Below are 14,661 nucleotides of genomic sequence, written 5' to 3'. Positions count from 1 at the left end.
CCACCCACTTTCTAGGCACCTAACTTCCTTTCTCTAACCTGACTCTACCCATTGCCCCGCCCACTTTCTAGGCACCTAACTTCCTTCCTCTAATCTGACTCTGCCCGTTGTCTTGCCCACTTTATAGGCATCCAAATTTAGGTGCTCAGCAGGGCAAGATTTTCATTTAGGAATATCTAAGTGCCTAACTCCTTAACTTAGATGTCCAGATTTGTTGAATATCAGCCCCATAGTCTTACTGTGCACTACCTTGAATACTGCAAAGCTAGAAATAGTGCAGCAAAGGGCAATTAGGAATTGGCACATATGTCATATGAACAAACACTAGGACAACTTCCAGTATTTACTTTGAAGAAGAGATAGATGGGAAATAATTAGTACATATAAACATTTGAAAAGTCAATATATACAGAACAGTTAGATAACATCTCCATTGTGGAATAAGGAATAAAATACAATTTGAAACTGCAAAGGAAAATGTGAATAGATTTTCAGGAAGAATATTAATTGGATAGGTATTCAGATTATGAAATCTAGTACCTAGCAAGTTTGTACATGCACCACAATTGGACATTTTTAAGTTGTTAAGAAAAAATTAGATAACTCTTTCAGTAAACTGGTATTGATGGATAATGATGTAATACATTGATGCATGCAGGTCTTTATTTATCCCAAACATCTATGTAACTATGAACTGTTTTCATTAACAAACTTCAGGAGGTAACCACAATTATCTACTATAGATCTGCATTGTACTAACATGAAATCAGATGGGAAAAAAAAGAAGACAGTACAATACATCTAAAAGAAAGGATGGACTGAGGAACAGACTTTAGAGAATGAAAGAATTCAAATGGGGCATTACATAAAATCTACAATGGGCTGCAACAAACTAAAAAATATTTTATGTAACCAGCATGCCATTCATATTTGTTCCATCTTATTTTCAACTCCTTTGACTTGAAATATAAAGGAAATAGTATGCATTATTGCATGAGATTTGAATTCTGCTAAAGAGAGACACATATAGCTTCATACGTCTATATTTTCTAAAATATGGCAACCACAATACTAACGCTCACAGAATTTGATGACAGAAACTCCCATGTTAACATGAAAATCACAACATTCTAAGCATAGCAATGATTTGTAAATGTTATCAACAGATGAACCATAGGTAGAAAATAAACCAAGCCCTTCAAACTTCACACAGTTCTAAGGAAGTTAGATGCTCTCATCATATATATTATTATTCTTGGGTACTCCTGGTATCCGTCTGCCTGTGGAAGCTCACTCCAGCAGTGACCACAAGGTGGCAATATCCTATTATTATAATGGATGATACTGATATCTTGTAGCACTGCTCTACTACAGCCTCTCACATTTCCTGGATAGACACAAAACTATTATTATAATTAGAATTGCTGGTGGTACACGTTGAAGAGGCCTGTTTCTCACAGCTGTAGAGCTGAACCCAAGGTTTTTTTTTTAAATTTTAGGTTTAGCTGAACCAGTGAGAACAGCATTGTGAATAGTATGAGGGCTTCTGGTGGGAAGGCCATCTGGCCATGATGTTTGGGCTGCACTGGGCCCCACAAGGCGGAAGAGAGTTAGGTGCAGTAGTGGGAAGGCGGAGGAGAGGTGTGCTACACATGTGTCAGCAGCGGTTCAGCTGCACCGGAGCAAAAGGCAAGAGAGCATGGAGATAGGGCTGGCCATCAATGAAAGCCACGGGCCCAAAGATGAGCGGCTATCATGCAATACACAAGCAGGTCCCGTGGGCTGCACTCATGATAAGAATGAAGGTAAGGCAGGAGGCCGTAAAAGTGGAATGGACAGAGGCAGCAGAAGAAACAAGCTGTTTTTATGGTGTCATGAGGGAGAAGGTGAGAGGGGGAGGAGCGGTTAGGGATAAGGGAGAGAGGGAAGTGGGGTAAGAAGAGGAGCAGTAAAGAGAGGGAGGGGTGAGATGAGAGAGGGAGGGGTGAGATGGGTGAGGAAGGGGTGGGAAGAGGAAGAAAGACAGGTAAGGGAGAAAAGGGGGTGGGGTTTTGGCTAGTAATGCAGTAAGTGGCACAATTTGTAATAAATATTTGTGAAACTACCATGAAAACTGTTTGAATCCTTTAACAAGAAACCTTTTTTAATATTTAAAGATAAGACTATACAAATACATGCACACTTTTTCCCCTTCACCTCCTGTTGTGAAATCTTAGGGTGACTTTATACAAAGGGGAAAGCACTTTTTTTTAAATAGCAAAAACATGTTTTATTAGGAAGCATGCATTACCTAAAGGATATAAAGTATATATTTAAGGAAATTACACCACTGTAAAAAAAATAAAAATAAAAAAACCCAAAATGACATGCAAGAACAGGGTAGAAAAATGTACCAGAGCCTTATGAATTAGGAGAAAGAAGAGTGATGTGGTTTTGCCAGGATACATTTCAAAGCGGACTTAGGAATGTGAATCACTTCAAAAGCTGGTGAGAAATCAGTTCTTGTCTTTCTTCCTTCAGGAAGTGAACAGAACAGAAGCCATCGCAGTGAGCAGGAGTGCACTGAGCAGGTGTCTTGGCTCTTGCTGGGGAGGGTGGACCAAGACAGAGTAGATTATCTGGACTTGGCAAAGGACTCTTAGGGAATTTTCTAGGGAAATGGGGAATAGGTTAGTATGTGGATGTGACTGTCCAGGAAGGAGAGAAGCATACCGAACTTCTTGTTAAAGTAACTGGGATGCTGGCCTGATGATTGAGGCTAACGTCACCAAACATATAGCAAGAACCATATATCGCCACATATGATTCTTGCTATATTTTTGGTGATGTTAACATCAATCCCCAGGGCAGCACAAGAGACTACTTTAAAAAAAAATAAAAATAAAAATAAAGTGTTTCTCTTCTTGGCACCCCCTCCCCCCCACTGGACAATCATATCCATCCACAGACCTGTCCCCCCCTACTGATATTTATATTTCCCAAGCATCCCCTAAAGAGTTTGCAGCCTGAATGTTGCCTGGTCATTTCTGATCCAAGCATGAGGTAAGTGTAAGATATACTCTCCACTTTAGATCGATTACTTAAAGATGATTATGAAAGACACATGAATGGACAGTAGCCAGGGGAAGCCTCGACAAGTGGCGTTACTGCTCACAAGTTTCAAAGTTGTGCTAGTTCAACCCCTTTTCGAGTCTGTTGCCATGTATCCGGCGTATGCAATCTATTTTTCTGGAAGAGGAGGCAAACTTTGTTCACATATTTTATTGGTCATTGGGGAAAAGGGTTGTACATGAATGTGTTGAGATGCAGATAAAAGGAGTAATATATTAGTTTTGGAATGCTCAGCCAACAAGATTATAAAAACAAAGAAATTCAATGTAGAGGAAAAAAATGTATCCAAGAGAAAACTTAAAATATCTACCATTATTTATTACAAACCATATATCTGACATAATCCACATAATTTATTCTCATCTAATTCTTTTTTTTTTTTTTAATTCTATGGGGACACCACATTCTTCTTGCTGCCAGGTCATTCATGTAACTGATAATGCACAGATAACAGCAAACACCAAATGCTACTCAGAAGCAAATTCCTATGTCGTCAAAGTACATCCTCATTCTGGCTATATGAACTGGTTTTGAACTTCCAGGTCACTAATTTCCATTGCCTTATCTTAACAAAAAAGCTGTAGAACTAGGGATCATGCTATGAATGTCCAAGGAGGTAGACTCAGGAACAACATCAGGAAATATTTCTTCATGGAAAGGGTGGTGGATGCATGGAACATTCCCCCAGAAAAGGTTGTGAAGGCAAGAACAGTAATGGAATTCAACAGGGTGTGAGATAAACACCGAGGATCCATAGTGGCTAAAGGGTGGAAATGAAGAAAAGGGGTAATCTGTGTTAACTGGGATAACCTGCAACAGATGGGGGTAACCTGCATAGAGCGGCAGTTATTAACCTAATAAAAATAATTTGCTGGGCAGACTGGATGGAACATTAGGTTTTTTTCTGTCATTACTTACTAAGTTAGCATGTCATGCCAACATGGATGAGCAACATCAGTCAGTAGGCTTGATAAAATTCTCGGTAATCTCTCCATCCTGCCTTGGATTTTGGCACTTGGCAAACAGGACACCTCCTGTTCTGGTTGGCCTCTGTGCTCCTCAGAAGGAAGTCACCAACCACTACCCTTGGCTTCCTAGTACAGAGGTTACTGAGCCTGCAGCTTTGAGGTTTACTAGTTTTAGGTTCTCCCTTCCAGGATGCATACCGGTTCTTCGGTCCATGGAAAATTGGAATTAGGGTGTAGGGTCAAGTGGCTATGGTAATCTGGGTTAAGCTGTCATCTTGTGTTCCAATTTCACTTTCCCCTCTACTTGAGTTTTCCATCTTTGACGCCTCAATAAACATTTCATTGACATAATCCTCATTGTTCATGAGGCTTTTCAGCCTTGCCACTTCTTTTCTCAATTTTGCTACCTGTTTCCTGAGGGAACTGACTTGCAGACAACTTTCCATCCTCACTTTGGATCAGGATATCCACCTGGACAGAAGTATAAGTAGAAGCAGTGGTGGCAGCTTTTGTGATACAAAGTTTCTTGGCCATCCTTCTGCTGTTAGGTGTTCTTTTTTTTTTTTTAACCTGTTGAAAGAAATAAGAAAGACCTTCCAAGATCCCTACCTTTTCCTCAGCTCTCCTGCAAGTAAAATCAGCTAGTTCACTCAGAATATCCCCATTTATAGTCCTGTTTGCTTGATCACTTGTTGCTTTGAAGTATGGAGTGGGTTTTTCTTATCCTTTCAGACTACATTATGCATGTATGTATCTATGAAGTGTGCAGTTTAATATGGATCCCTTTTTTTTTTTTTTAGAATCTTGTTGTTTAGAATATAAAAGTACACCAGACCAACTACTGCTATTACTAATCATTTCTAAAGTACTACTAGATATACGCAGTTCTATAGAGAAACACATAAAAGACAGTCCCTTCTCTATGGAGCTTATAATTTATTCAAGGTAACATACATGACAAACAGGAGTCTATGGGAAGTGTATTTATTATAAAAACAGGCTTATGATTTTGAAAAGCTTCAAAACGTGAATTTTTAAACTGGATTTGAATACGACCAGAGAGGGAGCATGACATACTGACTCAGGAAGTCCATTCCAGGCATACAGCAATGAAAGATGGAAAGCACAGGACTGGGAGTTAGCGGTGGAAGATAATGGCACAGATAACAGCAACTTCCTTGGTGAATGAGGAGCTGCAGAGAGAATAGGAGAATTTTGAACTCTATGCAGAAGCAGACAGGGAGCCACTGTATTGACTTGAGAAGAGGGGTTACATGGTCAAAACAACATTAAAGGAAGATAAATCATGCTGCTGCATTTCGAATATATTGCAGTGGAGAAAGACTGTTCAGCAGGAGACCTGCGAAGATCAAACTGCAGTAGTCTAAGTGGGAGGTGATAACGGAATGGATGACATTTTGGTAGCATAACTAGAAATGAAGGGATGGCTTTTGACTGATGTAATAGAGGAAGAACCAACCTGCTTTAGCAGTGTTTTGGATGTGTATAGAGAAGGAGATAGAGGAATCAAAGATGACCTTAAAGTTATAGGCTGAGAGAAAATAGAGGATAAGAATACCATCTACAGAGAAAGGAAAAAGGACAATAGAGTTTGAGCGAGAAAGCAAGAAATTACATCTTGGCTGTGTTAAGTTTAAGGTAGGACATTCGGGTAAACTAGCAATAATTATTACAGAGATCTATTAAGATACTACCAATCTCCAGGTTTTTCAGTTAAGTCAATGGGAAAATAGATTTCAATAAATAATATTTAGATATAAGAAAAGACTTACAATAATGAATCTCTTCCATATATTGAGGAATTGCTGCATTAATCCTCTAACCAAAACTCAACACCATATTTACATTACAAAGAAATAAGGTTTGCTATGTAGTGAAATATTGTTGGGCACAGTCTTTTGGAGTTCAGTGGCCAAGATGACAGGAGGGTTCTATAGTCTTTCCTGCCAGTGAAGAACAGAGGGATCGCTAAGTAGCCACTTTGGAGGGGCGAACGGGGTCTGGCCTAACCTCCAAAGGGATTCTTCATGCTAGGACGGGTAGGGGAGTAGCCCTTGAGGGAGATGCAACATTTCAACATTGGGGGGATAGGACTGGAGGTAGCTCCAGAGGGAGTTCTTCATGAATGGGAGATGCCCTAGAGGAAGCACATCTTACACTGGGGGTGGGATGGGTCATTTAGGTTGGGAGAAAAGCCACGAGGACACAGTTTCTATCCTGTATTAAATGCTGGTGTACTAGCTCTGCAGCACGCTAACATTTGACATCTGGTCCAAAGGTAGATGCTAGGTTTTAGACCTTAGCAAGTCCACAGGAAATTAACATGGGGAGGAGAGCATCGTATACACCCACTAAAGCTAAATATGAATATTCCCTCATTTACATGTGGGTACATGCTAATTTTAATGTGTACCAGTTAATAATGTCCTCCAACCCCAATTTACTATGCACACTAAGGCCTAAACAGCCTTAGCGTGCACACTACCTTTCAGTAAATAGAGTCCCAAGTCTTAACAACATATTTTTATTTTTCAATGTAAATGTTTTGCCAAAAGTAAGGTGGCAGAAGACATGGTGAAGAAAGGATAAACACAAAAGAAGGTTAGGAGAGAAAAATAGCAACATTTTATATATACAGAGACATGGAAATCTGGATGTCTTAATTTTCTAGCAAATTTTCCAGGAAGAAAGAGTGGGACAATAGACGATTTTATGATTAAATGAAAGGAAATGCTAGCAATTCTGCCCTTTGATTTCACGCATGTAAACACAAGCAGGGTCTGCTAGGAGAGAACTATGATCCTCTCTAATAGCAGTTTATTTTTGGCAGGATAACCTTTTCCAGCAGAGAAGCATGTCCGTCATTAATTCAATGTTATGCATCTGAAAGATGTTTTGCTGAATAAGGCCTCAAGATAATAGAAAGTTAATTTAATTTACTTTTTTTTTTTTTTAGGAGAAGGAAAATGTGTACCATAGATCTTTCTTTGAAGAAGTTGACAGTATGGTGGGGGAAAATGTCTAGCATAGAAAAAGAAAAAAAGCATCTTTTGACTCTCAATGGCTAACAGTGTTCACTGGCTGTAACAAATGGATTTCAGAACCCACTCTGCAATCTGCAAGTACAGTACAATGGCGGATGTTTAGGGGGCTGATATGTGTGCTCATATGAAAGCAAAAGGGGAGAAACTTCAAAAGATGCTAGACTTTGATAAGGCGGCGATGGCACCCCTGAAACAATAACCTCCCTTAAAATCACAGCGCATTTACTGGACTAGTGTAGCCTTCACTAGCAGAATTCTTCCACTGTGTGCTGGCTAAAGGGAAAACAATCTTTTTTTTATCAAAATATTCAGTCTTCACAGTGAGTTATCCTGGTTATACAATTAAATCCGCAAGTTTTATCACCACAAGGGGGCATCTGACAAGTAGTAAGGCAAGTGATCTATGAAGTGAAACCAGCAGGTCAATACTCTTACCAAAACCCTGCCAAATATACTCACATTCTTAAACAGCTTTTCTGCAAGTTCTCTGACATGTTTAATGATCTTCTGGGGATTGCTTTGTTCACCTTTAATTCTTTCAACTTCAAAGGCAACCAACTATAGTGAAGCAGTAAGCAAAATTGAAAAAGCAATATTAGAGATTTTGTGATGCAAAAATATAGATTTCCATGTTTCAATGTAAAGCTCGTTTAGCTACAAATTTGTTCCATGTTTCACTGTAAAGCTCGTTTAGCTGCAATGTTGTTTAATGTAAACTGATGAGATGTTCCCAACATTCATCGGTATATAAAATCTTCTAAATAAATAAATAAAATACATCTGTATTTGCTTGCAACTGCATATTATACTGAATAAAGAGGTATCATCAGCTGAAAATATATGGTATGCTTTATTTTTTAAGAATTTACTCTCTAAAGACAGCATGTTACACTATCCTTTCCCAAGCTATCTTGGAAAAAGTAGCATTGCTGCCATGTTAGTCCACTGGGACATGAAGAAATGAAGGTCAACAAATATTATTGTCAGCTCTCAAAAATAGATCGCAGCAGTGTAAGAACTCAAACGGTTTTGTTGGTTACTTCTTGCTGCATTAGTTAATAGAGGATCTAAAAAATCTTTTTATGAAGTACAAATATAAATTTAGGCCTGTCAGAAGAGGGCTGGGTTTGGAAGGAGGAGACAATAACATTTCAAGTATAACCAAACAGGCTGGAGTTGCTTCAAGCCTTTATTTGCATGTATTTATTTATTTATGGCATGTATCCATAAGAGAAAAAAACATAGAAAATGATGATAAATAAGGACCTTAAAGCACATCTAGAACATAGTAATACAGTAGCATAGTAAATGATGGCAGAAAGATATACAAATAGACCCAGCTAGTCTACGCAGTTTTAGAAGATGGGCATATATAAATTTCCATACTCAATCCAACCCCAGCTCCCCTCACCCCTAATTAGCCGTATAAAGGTGTCTAGTCTGCCCAATTTAATTGCTGTTGCATTGCCCTAGGACCCAGAGAACTTGTCTTCCTCTTTCCACCTTCATGCCCAGTGATCCTCCGTGCTTATCCAATGCCCTCTCAAACTCAGTTATTGCTTTTGTCTTTTCAACCTCCACTGGAAGGATATTCCATGCATCCACCACCTTTTCCGAAAGAAACTATTTTCTAATGTTACAACTGAGTCTATCCCACTTGGAACCTCTTTCTCTAGAATATCCTGTCCACTGAAAAAAAGTTTTTTTTCTTGGGCATTACTTATACTTCCAAAGCATGTCAATGTCTCTATATCATATCACCTCTGTCTCTCCTCTCCTTCAGGGCATCCACACCTAGATCTCTAAATATTCTTTCATAGGCCTTTGCGGCAGACTCTTCCATTTTGGTAGCCTCTTTTAAATAGCAGGGATGTGCTGTAACAGGCCAAGACTACAGATTACATGACGTGGCCTTTTCTAGTGTACAGAAGACATGACACACTGGAATAGGAAGACAGTAGCAACTCAAGTTAACTTGATGAGGGTAGTAACACAATGTATTTATTTTATGCAAAAGCTTCTATATTGTATTTGGAATCAGAAGAGCAAAACACCTAGCTTATTTAGAATGCCCTCCATTCGCCACCCTAAGCTATGTAATCACAGGATCTGTTCTGGTCTTATAACTTAATTAAATTCTTTCTTTTTTAAATCATTTCAACAGAGCTGTTAACTCTTATGCTACAGGAATTCTGTATGGTGCAGAACTGAACTGCAATCATGAGAAAACAGATTAGTAAAAAAAATAAATAAATAGAAACAAACTTTGCAGGTTAGGATACCTTTTACCAGACCAATAAAACATTGTTGTGGTACATTATTTTAAGCCACATAGAAGCACTCTTCAAATGTGATTTCAAGACTAAAGGAAGGTAATATATATTTATTGTTGGGTGTGAATTCCCACAGAGAGGTAACGAGCTACCGAATAGAGATTGGATTAGTAGATTCCTTGAGACCTCAACAACCTCTATTTATAGGAATTGCCACTCCACAACTCCTCTAGATTTATAAGCTTTCTTCTTTCAGCCTTGAAGTTGCATTTATAGAACGGGCCTATGTGGTCTCAAAAGCTCAAGTATTATTTCACCTGTTTTTTTCAGCTAATAAAAGGTATCACAGGCAACAAAGATTTCAGTTGTCGCAAGAACCAATGAGGCATTAGAACTCAACATTATTAATAAATCTGAACTTATTTATTTTACAAGATATTTTAAAGTATTAATTTACTGTTTAAGGAATTTCAGCAGTTGCATCTCTTTTATTTACATTTTTCCAGTTAACCAATACAATTTTTCTAGGGCTATGAAAGTTTAATTTATCCCCCAATAAATGTCTACAATTAGATTGTACCCAGATTAAAATGCAGTCCCAAGCCTCAGAACAGTAACAGACTGACGTATGCTGCTGATCTACCACCAAGTATAGTTAAATTAAAGATTCTCATTTTGATCAATTTCTTGATGACCTTTTTAACACCTCATATGTACTAATAAAAATACAGTATTACCCATATAATACACCTCTAGCATGGCAGATACCATATCATTTAACTGAAACAGGGGATTTTACAATAATTTGTAAACAATACTTTTTTTTTTTAAACCAACATTCCTAACTTTTACCTCATCAAAGAGATCGGAGGAGCGATAAGGAGGCCCTCGTTCTGATACAAAGCCAGCAAATGCCATTCCATTGAGAACTTTGGTGAGGAAATCATTCTCATTCAAGCCTCGCTGACCCAGGAAGGCTGCCTGCAGGGACACCAGAGACAGAGAAATAGGTTACTTTTTAACAAATGGGATTATTCATAGGTTGTGTTATGTTGCATTAGAAAAAGCAAGAGTTCTATGTGAAAATACTATTGGCTTTGAAGGCCACGCAAGACCCTTCAGCAGATGTGAGGAAAGCTTGCATAATTATTATATTGGTCTAATGAAAGACATCACAACCTGCAAAGAATCCAGTTTTCTCCAGGACTCACATGGCATCTGGAACTCTGGACTTTGGAATACAAACGCACACAACAGGTTCTCCTTAGAGCGGGATGAATCAGCCATTACACATGGGTGACATCATCTGATGGTGCCAAATGGACCCATCTCTTTAGCTCAGAAAATCTTTTAATATTGCGCATGTGTGGGAGTTCCTACACACACACACTGCCTCATGAGCACCTCCGTTAATTGTAGAGCTTAGCTTTAGCTAGGTAGTCAACTCTCCAGGGAGGGGAACAGGGGTTAACGCATCCCACTGTCTACAGATAATCCCATTTATATGGTAAGCAAACAAGCTTTCTCCATGGACAAGCAGGGCTGAATTGCCATGAGACATGGGGAGTCCCAACACTAAAGGAAGTTCCAGCTTTATTTTCCGTCTCTCTCGCATTTATATGTTTATATGCTGTGTTACCTTATGAAAGTGAATGACTGGCTCCGCATGGATTCTGATGAGCTGAAGGCACGACCTGTATCCCTGGAAAATTTGTGCAAATAATCTAAGGAAGACTGCACGGACCTCTTTATCCTGCAAAGGTATTTGGGAAAAAAAAAATGTCCCGTGTTGAAGAGAAACTCCCAGAAAACTCTTGTCCTACTTTCACAAAGTATTTTACATAACTTGCATACCAAAATAATTCATCTCTGGCATAGAAAGTTACTACTGAAGCTTTATATTACTTTTTGGGCTTTGATTGTTTAGATCTAGAAGCTTCCTCCAGTTCAATAAGAAATGGCCGCTACAGGGCTACAGTACTGTGGGCCTTTCATTTGCAACTCACCAGGATTTTCCCACATTTACCCAGGTAGACTGGCCTGCCTGCCCGGGTACAACTGCATGTGGACTTCCAGGGCGCATGTGGCTCTGGGCGGATTCAAAAGGGGCTCACACTGCTCTCAAATGCGACTCTGTCTCAATCCATTTCTGTTCCGCTACCTGGTGACTTGCGCTCACTGTGTGACACAACTAACAAGTGTTTACGCTGTTCAAAAGAAAATTTTCAATCAAATTTAGGTTTCAAAAAAAAAAAAAAAAAGGTCATTCCTGGGGAGGGAGGCGCTTAGTCGGGGGAGGAAAACTGCATGTGTGCATTTGATTTTCAAATGTGCATGAGCTATTTTGGGCTTTTTTCCCTCCCCTCCCCTCTCTCCCGGCCAGTGGATAAGTAACTGCTTTCAGTAGGCACACTTTGCAGCTGCTAATTGTAAATAAATTGCATTTATTTAACATTTCTTATTAACCGCTTCCCCAGCTGTCAGCATAGAAGGGAAACAACGCAGATGGCTTCCCATTGAAAACTAGCTGCCATGCATGAAGGATGAAAGTGTCCGTGTACATTGCCTAACCATCAAAGCAAGAGTCCTTGGCCAGAAGCCACATGCTGCGGCTTCTTCTAGAACCTGATGCGTGCTCAAGGAGCTGTGAACACTGCCTCTGTGGCAACCCAAGCCCCGACTGGATTCAGAAATCAGATCAGGGTCTCTTGTATAACAGTATGCGGCGCTGCCTCTGAGCTGATCTGCTCTATCTTGTTTTAGGAGAAGTATAAATCAGAGGAAATTATTCTGGCACAGATTAAAGGACCAGGGAGGTAACAGTTGTGTATCCTTGTCACAGCGCTATAAAAAGGATTTCACAGAAACAAGGAAGGCAAAGCTGAGGGCGACCAGAATGATACAGAGACTCTGAAACCATAGGTATTCAGAGAGGATACCCAAACTGGGACAGCACAAAGAAGATTAATAAACCCTGCAAGGCGAACAGGGGCTATACAACTATAAACCTAGCGTAAAAAGAAAGAGACAAGCCTAAGTTCCAGCCAGTAAGTGCATCATGTGCAATTTCTTTTTTTTTTTGTAATTTAAAGTTTACCGACCTCACTAACAAACAATACAGGATACCATGAAAGAACAATTAAATTGTCAATGGCACAGTTTTTACAAGTAAACCCCCACCCCTCCCTTCCTCTCTCCCAGTATACAGAATGACACTGCACAATAGGGTGTAATTAAAAACAATTAGGTGAATGAGTTAGGATTGACTACTCTTAAGCCAGGCTAGGTAAGACTGCCAAGTCTTATTACATTTCTCCAACTGGCCCATAAAACAAATATCACGTCATCTGTTAACCATCTCTATAGCAGGTCTATTTCTATTGAAATGCAATTTATAATGGCATTATCATAACTTGAAGATATAACCCTTGTTTCTTATTATTGCAAGTGGCTAACACAGCCTATCCTGAACTATTAATGATTGTTGCTCAGCAGGAAGAAGCAGGGAGCAAAGAGAACAAATGAGCAGAAAGTCTTAATTTAACGTCGTCTGAGCTACCCTCAGACATTTGTATGGCATACAAGGCGTGCAGACAACTAAAGGAATTATGGAATGCTTTCTCCTCTTAAATGGAGCTTATAATTTTAAATAAGCAGCACAGACTCCCCATTATATCGTATCAAAAGCGCTTCTATAAAAAGGTATAGATTATGAACGTTTTATTGCAAATCGCCAAGAAATGGTGGTAGGCGGCCCAGAAATGTTTTAAATAAATAAATAAATAAATAAATGGAAACCTTACCAGTACTTTTGAGTGCGATAAGGCTGTACGTGGAGGAGGGAAGGCATGATCTGCTACTTCAAGATCAGGATGTAAAATCTAGGGGAAAAAAAAATAATATAATTTCAAGAATAAATGGCCACCTCATTAACATCGCTTTCTTCAGTATCCCTTCTCCCATTAGCCACTCTAATAAAATTAAGCTGAATCTGCTGCAGGAAACCAAACAATCCACAAGCTTTAGGAGGGGATGAGGGTTTGGGGTGGTACAATGTAAGCAAGCAATGGCTTCTTGTTTAAAGCAGCACCTTAACCAAGCAGATTTACAAGACAAAGTTCAAAATGCTTTCTTGAAGAAAATAGCCTTAAAAACATTCTTCAACCTTTGGAGAAGAAAAGTTAGCTCGCTTACTAAGCTTCTGGAACAGCATCAAAGGCTTTACTGAAATCCACAGGCCACAACTACTACTCTGGTCACCTCATCAAAGAAACCACTTTTGTTTGGCAAAATCACCCCTACGTGAAACCATAGGGGTGGATTTTAAAAGGGCTACGCGCGTAACCCTTTTAAACCCCTCCTGCGCGCGCCGAGTCTATTTTGCATAGGCTCGGCGACATGCGCAAGCCCTGGGACGCGAGTATGTGCCGGGGCTCGAAAAAAGGGGTGGGGCGGGGGCGTGGCCAGAGGCCTCTGAAGGCCCACTCGGCCGGCGCGCGCAACCTACGCCTGTTCAGAGGCAGGCGCAACTTAAATAATAAAGGTATGGGGGGGGGATTTAGTTAGGGCTGGGGGGCGAAAGGAAAGTTCCCTCCGAGGCCGCTCCGATTTCGGAGCGGCCTCGGAGGGAACGGGGAAAGCCATCAGGGCTCCCCCACTAGGGCTTGGTGCAGACAAGGTGCACAAGTGTGCACCCCCTTGTGCGCTCCAACCCCGGATTTTATAACATGCGCGTGGCTGCGCACGCATGTTATAAAATCGGGCATAGATTTGTGTGCGCCGGGTTGCGCGCACAAATCTACACCTGCACATAGGTTCGAAAATCTGGCCCACACTGCCTAAGATCCTGTAACTCACATTAACCCATGGTGCAGTGAAATTATTTTTTAAAAACCGTATCCATGACATACTAGCGAAAGAGCAGTTTGAGTCTGGTGAAGCAGTGGTTCTGGGAGATGTGAGAGATGAATACATTCAGGGATTTTAATAGTGCCTCCATCCAGATCTGCTATGATCACATCCAGCTGAAAAACAAAGAAAAGTTGAATTATACGTAGTTGGACAACAGTAGTAGCTTATAAAACCATCTTTGAAAAGGCTGGCGCATTCTATCTGCCCTGAGAGGGCTCAAGCTGTGCCGGTTTAAAGTGTGACGTGTCTTCTACCTGTTTCCCTTTGGCACTGTCCTATCCATGGGCAACCTGAAGGCTCACTACCTTTTGAGGCAAAACCGTAAATTTTGCT

At 40.0% G+C, this 14,661-nt stretch overlaps 1 protein-coding gene across 6 annotated transcripts in view; it reads right to left on the bottom strand.

Annotated features, from left to right (window-relative positions):
• Nucleotides 1-14,661, bottom strand: part of SBF2 (SET binding factor 2) — a 469,097-nt gene that overhangs the window by 195,445 nt on the left and 258,991 nt on the right. For all 6 annotated transcript variants that reach the window (XR_003853250.1, XR_003853249.1, XR_003853248.1 and 3 more), the window contains 5 exons: nucleotides 14,328-14,441; nucleotides 13,221-13,298; nucleotides 11,057-11,170; nucleotides 10,270-10,398; nucleotides 7,604-7,702 (listed from right to left, as the gene is read on the bottom strand). Coding sequence is in view for 3 of the 6 variants with exons in the window: in XM_029582714.1 (XP_029438574.1) it covers nucleotides 7,604-7,702; nucleotides 10,270-10,398; nucleotides 11,057-11,170; nucleotides 13,221-13,298; nucleotides 14,328-14,441 (534 nt within the window). In the remaining 3 variants the exon portion in view is untranslated. The remainder of the gene's footprint in view (nucleotides 1-7,603; nucleotides 7,703-10,269; nucleotides 10,399-11,056; nucleotides 11,171-13,220; nucleotides 13,299-14,327; nucleotides 14,442-14,661) is intronic.

This window comes from Rhinatrema bivittatum, chromosome 17 (assembly GCF_901001135.1).
Source record: "Rhinatrema bivittatum chromosome 17, aRhiBiv1.1, whole genome shotgun sequence".
Classification (NCBI taxonomy): Eukaryota; Metazoa; Chordata; class Amphibia; order Gymnophiona; family Rhinatrematidae; genus Rhinatrema; species Rhinatrema bivittatum.
This window is presented reverse-complemented; position numbering and strand designations above follow the sequence as displayed.